At 44.9% G+C, this 10,280-nt stretch overlaps 1 protein-coding gene across 1 annotated transcript; it reads left to right on the plus strand.

The window, feature by feature from the left end:
* Positions 1-251: 251 nt before the first annotated feature.
* Positions 252-9,851, plus strand: LOC138267741 (histidine N-acetyltransferase-like). The gene is made up of 3 exons (XM_069216921.1): positions 252-717; positions 4,779-5,003; positions 9,070-9,851. The coding sequence occupies exons 1-3, from the start codon at positions 526-528 to the stop codon at positions 9,616-9,618; spliced, it is 966 nt and encodes a 321-aa protein (XP_069073022.1). The 5' UTR covers positions 252-525; the 3' UTR covers positions 9,619-9,851.
* The last annotated feature ends 429 nt before the right edge of the window (positions 9,852-10,280 follow it).

Consider the following 10,280-nt stretch of genomic DNA (forward strand, 5'->3'; position numbering starts at 1 on the left):
CTGATTGAAAATGCATTTATTTATGTTTCGCAACTGGTGTTGTAGTTTGATTTTTATATGTTTGATTTTATGTTGTAAATGTGTGTGTTTTCTCTTTTTTTAGTTATAAGGTTGCTGAAAACGAACAACTAACAGGCGAGTTGACACTTAAGCATTTTTTATGACTCCAGGACTTTGATCACTTGTTCTTAGGATCAAAGGTTGTACCAGAAGCAAGAACTAAAACCTCAGTTCTCTCAATGAAAGGAAGTGTGAGCGCGTGCAAGGAAGGAAGAGGAGTGTGTGAAGGGCCGTACTAGAGACAAGTGTGCGAATGTTACCATAAGTGAGGAGTGTGCAATCCTTACTCCGGAAAGAGAGCCTGAGTCTTCAGTTGGGAGGGAGCTGTGGAGTATGTTAGCCATATAGAGTCTGTGATCCTTAGAAGTGTGAGCGGCCAGTGCATGTAACCCCTCTTCTGGGAACAAGCCTTGAACTGGACAAAGAAGGCTTTCATTCAGACTCGTTGGGGCTTCTGCAGCATCCATGGCTGATCACAGGGCACCACAAACGAACCATCACCTCGACTTCTGCCTTGCAACCGAAGAAGACTATGAGGGAGTCATGGCCATCTCCGGAGACGTATATAAGGGCGCAGACTACATACAAGTAAAATACCACAGCTGGCTGCAGGACACCAAGCGCCGCACCTTTGTGGCAAAACGCAAAGGACAAGTGGTGAGTGAACCATGCGGTTGGGTCTTATAATGGCCATCGCCACTTGTTTTCTTATCACCAAAACATCACAGAACATGATTGAGACACGGCTCGGTTAGTCCAGCCTGAAAGTCACCCACCCATGCATTCTGTATGTTTATCCTAACCTGAAAAGGCTGATGTTCTTTCCTGTTTAAATGGCATTTGTGTGCTCATAGTTTCGATATTACAAAACAATCACAGCTTTTAGCTGTTCTTTATTAATACAAATCTGACTGTTTCAAAAACTGTTTGTTTTATTAGATGTTTAATCAATGCATTCTTCCTTTTGTTGCTGAATCTCCGCATTCAAAGAATAAAAGAAACACTGTCTTTGTGTTCCATAAACGACTAAAAATGTGTAAACTTACTTTACGAGCATTTGCATTGTCCCTGCCGTCTGTGATTGAATGCTACTCTCTGTTTCCTTGCTGTGACTACTGGGTGGCCTCTGCTTCCCTGCTGTGATTACACGTGGCCTCTGCTTCCCTGCTGTGATTACACGTGGCCTGTGTTTCCCTGCTGTGATTACACAAGGCCTCTGTTTCCCTGCTGTGACTACATGGTGGCCTGTGTTTTCCTGCTGTGACTGCATGCTGGCTTCTGTTTCCCTTTTGTGACTACATGTTGGCCTCTGTTGTTGCACTGCTGTGATTACATGCTGGCCTTTGTTTTCCTGCTCTGACTGCAAGCTGGCCTCTGTTTCTATGCTGCAACTACACGTCTCCTTCTGTTTCCCTGCAGTGACTACACACCGGCTTCTGTTTCCCTGCTGTGATTACACACCACCCTTTGTTTCACTGCTGTGACAACACGCTGCCCTCTGTTTCCCTGTGTGACTACACGCTGTCCTCTGTTTCACTGCTTTGCCTACACACCAGTCTCTGGTACCCTACCATGGCTACACACCGCCCTCTGTTTCACTTCTGTGACTACACGCCGACCTCTGTTTCCCAGCTGTGACTACACTCTGGCCTCTGTTATCCTGCTGTGAATACACACTTCCCTCTGTTTCCCTGCTGTGACCACAGCTGGCCTCTGTTTCCCTACTGTGACTACATGCCGACCTCTGATTCTCTGCTATGACTGCATGCTGACATCTGTTTCCCTATTGTGACTACATGCTTGCCTCTGTTGTTTCACTGCTGTGACTACACACGGCCTTCTTCTTCTCTGCTGTGACTATATGCTGCCCTCTGTTTCCCTACTGTGACTACACACTGGCCTCTGTTGCCTCTGCTGTAAGTACACGCGGGCCTCTGCTTCCCTGCTGTGGCAACACGCTGGCCTATGTTTCCCTGCTGTGACTACACTCTGCCCTCCATTTCCCTGCTGTGACTACATGCTGGCCTCTGTTTCCCTGCTGTGACTACACACTGGCCTCTGTTTCCCTGCTGTGACCACATGCTGGCCTGTGTTACCCTGCTGTGACTACATTCTGGCCTATGTTACCCTGCTCTGACTTCACACTGACCCCTGTTGGCTTTGCTGTAGCTATATTATGACCTCTCTTCCCTCTCATGACCTTCCTTACCAATCGGTGCCCTCCCTGTGACTGTATGTGACCTTCATTCCCATGTGGTGGCTGCATTGTGGCCTTTGTTTTGTATAATCAATTCTGTTCCCCACCAGGGTGCCTGGATGTTGGCCTGTTTTCCCTGTTGTGGCTGTATGAGGGCCTCTGTTCCACCTACTTTGGCTCTGTGATGGCCTTAGTTCTTCCTGCGGTGGCTATATGACATCTGTTCCCTCTGCACTGTGGCATGATGACCTCAGATCTTCCTCCTGTATCTGTATGATGACTTAGGGCCTGATTTAGAACTTGCAGATGGGTTACTCCATCACCGTGGCAGATATCCCTTCCGCTGACATCTAAATCCCATAGGACATAATGAGATTTATATTTTGGTGGATGGGATATCCGTCACCGTTGTGACGGAGTAACCCTTCTACTGAGTTGTAAATCAGACCCTTAGGCTACTTCTGCTCTGAGACTGTCTGATGATGTCTGTCCCAGCTACTGTGGTTATATGAAGGTCTGTGATGACCTATGTTCCCTCTGCTCTGGCTGCATCCTTGCCACAACCCCCCCCCCGAGAAGGTATGGTGCTATCTGCTCTCAGTACAATGGCTTTGTGATACCTTCTAGTCCCTGTGTGTTGTTGACTGTATGATGACCTCTTTTCCCCTTGCTGCAGCTGTGTGAAGGCCTGTGGTGCACATACTGTGGTTGTATGTTGCCTTCTTTCCCCCCTGTGGTTGCAGTTTGATGACTGTGTTCTACCTGCATGGCCTGAGTGATGGATCCAGTTCTTCATACCGTGACTGTAAAAAGCTTTGAGTGTCCCTGTATGATTTGTGGCATCTCCTGTTCATTAAGCTCTGTCTCTATCATTGCCTCTTACTTTATCAGCTGGGGTTGCATGGGGCTGCAGAATCCTCTGTTCCCCTTCTTCTGATGGCATGATGTCTTTGTTCTCCCTGCTGTGTCCATGTTATAGTCTTTGTTGTCTCTGACGTGACTGTCTGATGGCTTTAGTTCTCCCTTTCATGACAGTATTAATGCTGGTACACTGATGTAATTGTTTGACAGTTTTTGCTCTTCTTGTTCTCACTACTTGATGGGTCTATTATTTCATTGACTATAGGTTGCCATCAGCCGTCTCTGGTCTATGCATGATAGTCCAGTCCTCCTGAATCTGATTTTATGATGATATTTCGTCTCCAAGATTCCACTGACAGATAGTCTCGACCCTCTCTGTTCTGACTATATGATGTCTTTTGGAAAACCTTTGTTCTTTCTGCTTTGACTCCTCTAATAATTTTTATTTTCCACATTTAAATAAAAGGGTTGCCTACATTCTCTCTACTGTGACTAACTATGACGTGTTGTCTCCGTCCTTAATCCTCTCTATTTTCCTGATATTAATAGTCTCTCTTCTTTCTGCTTGAATGTCTCTGTCCTTACTCCTGTGATCCTCTTTACTTTCTGTATATCAATAGTTTCTCTTCTTTCTGCTTGATTGCATAATGTTTGCAGCCTTCATGCTCTAACCACATGCTGTTTTTGTTCTCCTTTTTGAGACTTTTTGATGTCCTCTGTTGTTTCTGCTCTGGTTTCTATTGTGCACACTGTAGCTTTATGATGGTCTGTGATCTCTGTGCCTTCAATGTATGATACTCTCTGTTCCCAATGCATGACAGCATGAGGGTCGCAACATTGACTGTTTTCTCTCCTCTGCTTGAGTGACACTTATATCCCTGTGTGGAAGGCCTTAATTATCTTTTCTCTTACCATCTGTACCTCTCTGTATTTTCTTTTCTCCTCTGTATGTGAATGCCTAGTACAGGTTTTTATCCAGGTTTCAGTTTTATGGTGGCTGCTTCTCTTCTAACTCTGAATAATGGCCTCCCTACTGTGGCCATAATATGGTAGTTGTTCTCCCCGTTGTTTTTCTATTATGGTGTCTATTTTCTCTGTTCTCACCATGTGATTGTCCATTCTCCTCTTGCTCTGACTGCATTAGGACTCTCTTCTCCCAACTGTGACTGTATTATGGTATTTGTTCTCCCTGCTGTTCCTGCCTGATGGTCTCCATTTTTCCTTTGCTGACAATCTGATGGTCTCCATTGTTCCTTTGTTGGCCATCTGATGTTTCCATTGTTCTTTAGTGACCATCTGATGGTCTCCATTGTTCCTTCTCTGACCTTCTGATGTTTCATTGTCTTTTGCTGACATCTGATGGTCACTATTGTTCTTTCACTGACTCTCTGTTGTTTCCATTGTGTTTTGCTGACCGTCTGATGGTCTCCATTGTTGCTTTGCTGACCCTCTAATGGTCTCTATTTTTCCTTCACTAACCTTTCTGTTGGTTTCCATCGTTTCTTTGCTGACTGTCTGATGGTTTCCATTGCTCTGTGCTGACCCTCTGATGGTCTTCATTGTTCCTTCGCTGACCCGTTGATGGTTCCACTGTATTTTGCTGACCCTCTGATGGTATCCATTTTTCCTTTGCTGACCCTCTGATGGTCTCTTTTCGAAGGTCGCTCTGGAGTCAGTCTGCCTGGTGGATGATGGAAGCACTGCTGTCCCAGAAGGTTTGAGAGTGGCACCCTGGGAGAGGGGTCGAGGCATTGCTGGGCTGATACAGAACTTTGTCAAGGACTATTTAAAGAATGAATTCCCTGCTGTTAAGTGTATTAGATTGACAAGGGTAGAGGACCCTCCTTCTTCAATGCTTTCACAATACAGACTGCTACATTCTAAGGTGAGAGGTTATGTTGATAAGCCTTCTGCGAAGAGGGACAACTGAAGACTCGGGGAAGGAGGCTTTAATACAGGTTCACTTTAGAAACGCTGGTGGCTATATCTACATGTTGACATACCAACTGTCTGACGGTCTATTTGTTGCAAAAAAGATTGAGAATTTTTGGCACTTCAGGGAACACACCATTTTTCCTTCTAGAGGGCTTCCCATTAAGTGAAATAGATGTCATTTTACAACCTTTTGAAGTAGTCTTGTATGGCCACAAAGTGGCTCCCTAAGCCTCATGTCTTACATCACCTTAAGGAAGCAGATGCCCTAGCTCCTGCATCCTCCACCCTCCCTCAAACTGTAAAAAATGTAACACTACATTCACATGAAAGTCTGAGCTTGTTCACTGTCTCTTTAGCCCCAAAAAATATCTTAGTGATGATTGTATATGTACAAGTTCACCAGCCAAATCAATCACATGAATCCTGTGCAAAAGGGTTTGAGATAGAGAGGATGTAAAAATACTTATTAAGTGAGAGGATACAACAGTGGTCGGCACCAGGCATGGCTCCTTCACTGTGGTGAAGGAGCGTCGCCCCACTGGCTGTGTCAGCAGCAGACAAATAAAATGATTGATTGTTTCATTTGTCTGCCTCTGGCACAGCCAGCAGTGCAGGGAGGGGCAGGGCTGGGCCACGGAAGGTAGGAGGAGGAGAATGCACCTAAGTGTGCATGTGTGTTTGCCCGTCTGTCTGAGACCATCCAAACACACATGCGCACTTAGGTTTCTCCAGCCCGGCTGTGTGTACAGCCGGGCTGGAGAAACTGCACAGACCCCAGGGCTGTGTCTGTGCAGCAGTCACTGACGCTCAGACCAGTCCTGGTGCTGCTTTCATGCATGTTTTGCATGAAAGCAGCACCAGGATTGCTGGGGAACCGGTGCTGGTTTCCCAGCAGTGAATGCTGGGACACCAGAGGAAGAGGGGCACGAGCCGGCAGGAGGACGCAGGGAGAGAGGCAAGGTAAGTTTTTCTTTTTAATTTGTTTTACCTAGTCTGTGCCTTCCCCTTGCATTAGGTGGAGGCCGCCGCTAGTCAGCACCTCCACTTAGCTTGACAAAAAGGTGTTCAGAGTGTTCCTTCTAGGTTAGTGTGAAAGCCGGGCAAAGGAAGAAATACATATTAAAGATTGATGTCAAAGATGAAAAGCAAAAGGTACTGCTTGATTTAGCATTGGGCAGTATAAGAACATCCTCAGATTTCCCTTCACATACTATGATTATAGTGAAGGAAATGCCATCAGTGGACTTTTCTATGATGTAGCAGTTGCTCTAGAAATAGAGAATTCGTAATTACCACCCAACTCGAAATCAGGCTCAATCTCTTTTTCTACACAAAGATGGAAGGAGAAGAGAGGAACATTGCAGAAGATGGTGAGAACATGAGGAATGAGTTAAATGAAAAACATAAGATGCTGAGAGATATAAGATGACTGTAATTTGAGTTTTAGTTATTCAGGGATAGTTAAAATGGTGTAATGAGATTAGATGAAATGCTGCAGATCTAACAAAAAAACGCAATAAACAGTTTCCACTTAAAGAACATCCTATGTCTCTTCTCTCACTCCTATTCCCTGCCCATCATTCCATATCCACCTTTCTTATCCACAAATCTTATTTTTCACCCCTTACTCCTCATCTGTCAGTCATCCCATATTCCCTAGTTCTCATATAGTAATTATCCCTCACTCCTCAATCCTCGTATCTCAACCCTCAATTCTCATCTCTATTTCCTCGCCCTTCATTCCTCATGCCTTATCCCTCATCCCTCATTTATCATCTTTATCCTTCATTCCTCATCACTCATTCTCCGACCCTCATGCTCCGCTTCTCATGCCCACTCCTCCCCTACCATTTAACTCGTGTCATCCCTCACTTCTCGCCAGAAGGTGACAACTTGGCATGATGGCAGGAAATTACTCCGACTTAATTTCACAGCTCCTGACCACGCTACATGCAGTGCTGGTACATTGCGCTTTTGATGAGCAAAAATGTTGAGTGCCAACTCTGTCTTTGGCTCACCCCGAGGTAAGTCTGTGGCAAGGCACGCAGCTGTCATCACAAGGTGAGGGAGTGTGTGGAGGTAGCCAGAACCACGCGGGACAACAACAGAACTGAGAAAAGGAGCTTGGAGAGGCCTGGACTGCAGAGACTGGCGCTGCCAGCAGCACCGTGACTGCAGGGACTAGCGCCACCCAGTGGTGTAACAGAGGCCACTGCCCGAGAGAGGAGGGGGAGAGAGGGGATAGATCTGGGGTGCCCCCTCAGCACAGTATCCTGGCCTGAAAACTCCTGAGTGAGCCCAGACAGGGGGGGTAGGGGGTGGGCTCCTTGTACTGTGCAGGGTGCCCCGTCAAGTTTCTTTACACCGTTGGCGCCTCCTGAACAGTGGAGACTGAGATCAGCCATTGCGATAGTCCTTCCTCTAGGGATAGGTGAAAGTGCTAATGTTAGAAAATGTTTCCACAAAAGCAACATTTAATGCCCGCTGCTCAACAGGAAGGAGATTTTGCCTAACAACCAGACCTACCGACTTCGGTATTAAGGAGCCATGTTGGAGTCCTGACCTCGACTCAGTGTCCTGCGATTTGGGACAAATCATTTAATTCCCGTGTGTCTGAAGTACAAGTTACTTACCTTCGGTAACAAAATATCTGGTAGAAACATAAGGAATCTGCAACTAGAAGTCTCTATCAGATATGAAAATACAAAAAGAGTTGTGTAATCTAGTTCTCGTTGTAAAACACTCTGATGCCCTCATTTGGACAGACACTAGAATAAGAAGTTTGTTTGTTTCTTAGGCCCAAAAAGTTTACGGACATATTTTTAAAAACAAGAAATACATTAGTTTTAAGTTAGTTTTAAATTGCAGTAATACTAACAACGCATCACCTTGTGTTGAACAGTTACTCTGCCACTTTCTTTACTTCTAAGTAGTAATTATATCCTTCCTCTGAATATGTTAAATTAATCAGTAAACCTTCCTCACAGTATCCTTTAAGAGCTATGATGAACATGCGTTCTAAACGTTGTAGGACAACATTAACGCTGCATATGTGTGATGAGAGGTACTAAACATATGTACATAAATGAATATCTAGATTGGAATAAGAAATGTAGTCATTGATGTTACAGAGGTATGTTTGGGTCTGAAATACCCAAGGCCCAATTCCTGATTTCCTGCCTCAAAGCAGTCCAGCCCTCTCCTCCGTCGACTGTAAAGAACTTGAAACAAATTAGCATCTGTGATCTAAATGCAAGTGACCAAATCATTGCAAGTGGCGAGGAACAGCTTTCACTTCTGTGATTGTATGGGTGATTTCCAACACTCAATGCATGTCGATTTTGTGTAAGGAGAAATGACAGGGAGGTGTGAGGAGTGAGAGATGATGAAGGAGGGGTGAGGATGCACTAACATGGACAGCCTAATGCACATTTTAGAACGTTGTTTTTCCATTTTTTTCATCACTGTTTATGTGACAAGGAAGGGTGAATATTGAGGGATGATGAGTGATTGGTAAGTGACGAAGAGTCAGGCATGAGGCCTCAAGAGTGAGGGATGTGGGGTGATGCATGAGGGATGAGGAATAGGAGTGAGAGTGGGTGATAAGGACTAAGTATTGAGAGATAACGGATGGGGATTGAGGGATACATTTGGGATAAAAAGGGAGAAATGAGGGATGAGATATGAGGAGAAAAGGATGAGGGATAACACATCTGGAATGAGGAATGAGCTGTAAGGAAAGAATATTGAGTAACGGGTGGTGGATGAGAATGCCAGCTGAGGAATCAAGAGGAAGACATGAGCAGTGATGTATGGAAATGAGGATGAAGGAGTTACAGTTGAGAAATTATTGGTGAGGAATAATGAATGAGGGAGAAGGCATAAACGTGAGCAGAAAGAATGCCCTAAACAAATTCTGTGGCAATGATCTCCCTAGTGCTGTAGCAATGGTCTCCCTAATGTTGTAGCAATGGTTTCCATAATGTTGTAGTAATTGTCTCCCTACATGTTTGCAGGCTACCCTTTCACTGATCTTCAAGGTTGAGGAAATTGAGAAGACAGTCCACAATTTCATCACCAAACTGGAGAAGGAGGGACACTATTTCCAATCGCCTGTGACTTTGGAGCTCAAGGATGTAAGGAGGATTTACACTAATGAGATGGTGATAGAAAAACTTCTGCCAGCGAAGATCTTGATCCAAAGCTGGCTGCCGGTCCTCACGATGACATCCAACCTGGACTATTTACTAGCCAGAGTTGGCAACTGGATGGCTGATAGCTCAGAGGAGCCAAATTTCCTGAGCCTGGGTTCCCACCCGTTCAAGGTGCCCTTAGGAGACAACAGTTACCGATATGACATTGATCTATTTGGTACCGACCCGAGATGCGCAAAGATACATTTCCTTGCCCAGTTACTGGTGGGTGCCAAGATGATTTCTGGAAGTGTATTGTGCTGCTGTCTCTACATAGAGAAACAGTTGTTCCAAACATTAGATATCTTTTGTGAGGGCATCAAAAAATATGAACTTTGGAAAGAACAGCTAGTGATGGAAAAGGATATCTGAAGTCTCTTAGAAAAAATCCTGAACCATGCAAGTCTGATGCATTCTACCCTCGGCTGTCTCCTGACTATCACATGGTCAGCCATGATTGTAACTAATGTCATTTGGTCGACATTTCCAGAAACACTTAAGCAAGCTTGGTAAACACATTAATTGTTTTGCATAGCGAGTCACAATCATTAACTGTTCAGTCATGTCCCGCAAATGCATTTTGTAACAATCAATTAAAAGTTAACTGGTTACAACAAATAACATCAGTTGTCTACATTTTGTTGCCCTTAAAGGATATGTCCAAGGGGTATGAAGTAAACTTGCACTTCCTGTGCCTCTCTTATGCAGTGTGTGTGTGTCTAGGAAACTTACACTTTCTGTTCTGTTCTCACTTTGTGTGTCTGTGTGTTTGCTTGTGTATTCATGGATGCACATATTTGTGTGTGCATGCATGTGTGCATCTAGGAAACTTACACTTTCTATTCTGTTCTTACTGTGTGTGCCTGTGAGTGTGTGTGTTGTAGTGTCCAGACAGACACATTCTAGTGTTTCCACAAGCCACTCTGCTGAGAGCTGGCTTCCACACTCACACCACACCCATTCACCACAGGCGTCACCAGTCAGGTGACCCTGCTAATAAAAAGGGCCCAGCGCACGTGCCTGAGGCCAGTTAT

The sequence above is a fragment of the Pleurodeles waltl genome, chromosome 12, assembly GCF_031143425.1.
Source record: "Pleurodeles waltl isolate 20211129_DDA chromosome 12, aPleWal1.hap1.20221129, whole genome shotgun sequence".
In the NCBI taxonomy this organism is placed as follows: domain Eukaryota; kingdom Metazoa; phylum Chordata; class Amphibia; order Caudata; family Salamandridae; genus Pleurodeles; species Pleurodeles waltl.

Coding starts and splice junctions, on each gene's coding strand:
- LOC138267741 (XM_069216921.1), top strand. CDS start 526: ATGGCTGATCACAGGGCACCACAAACGAACCATCACCTCGACTTCTGC. Junction 718..4,778: donor CAAAACGCAAAGGACAAGTG/GTGAGTGAACCA, acceptor CTCTTTTCGAAG/GTCGCTCTGGAGTCAGTCTG. Junction 5,004..9,069: donor ACAGACTGCTACATTCTAAG/GTGAGAGGTTAT, acceptor ACATGTTTGCAG/GCTACCCTTTCACTGATCTT.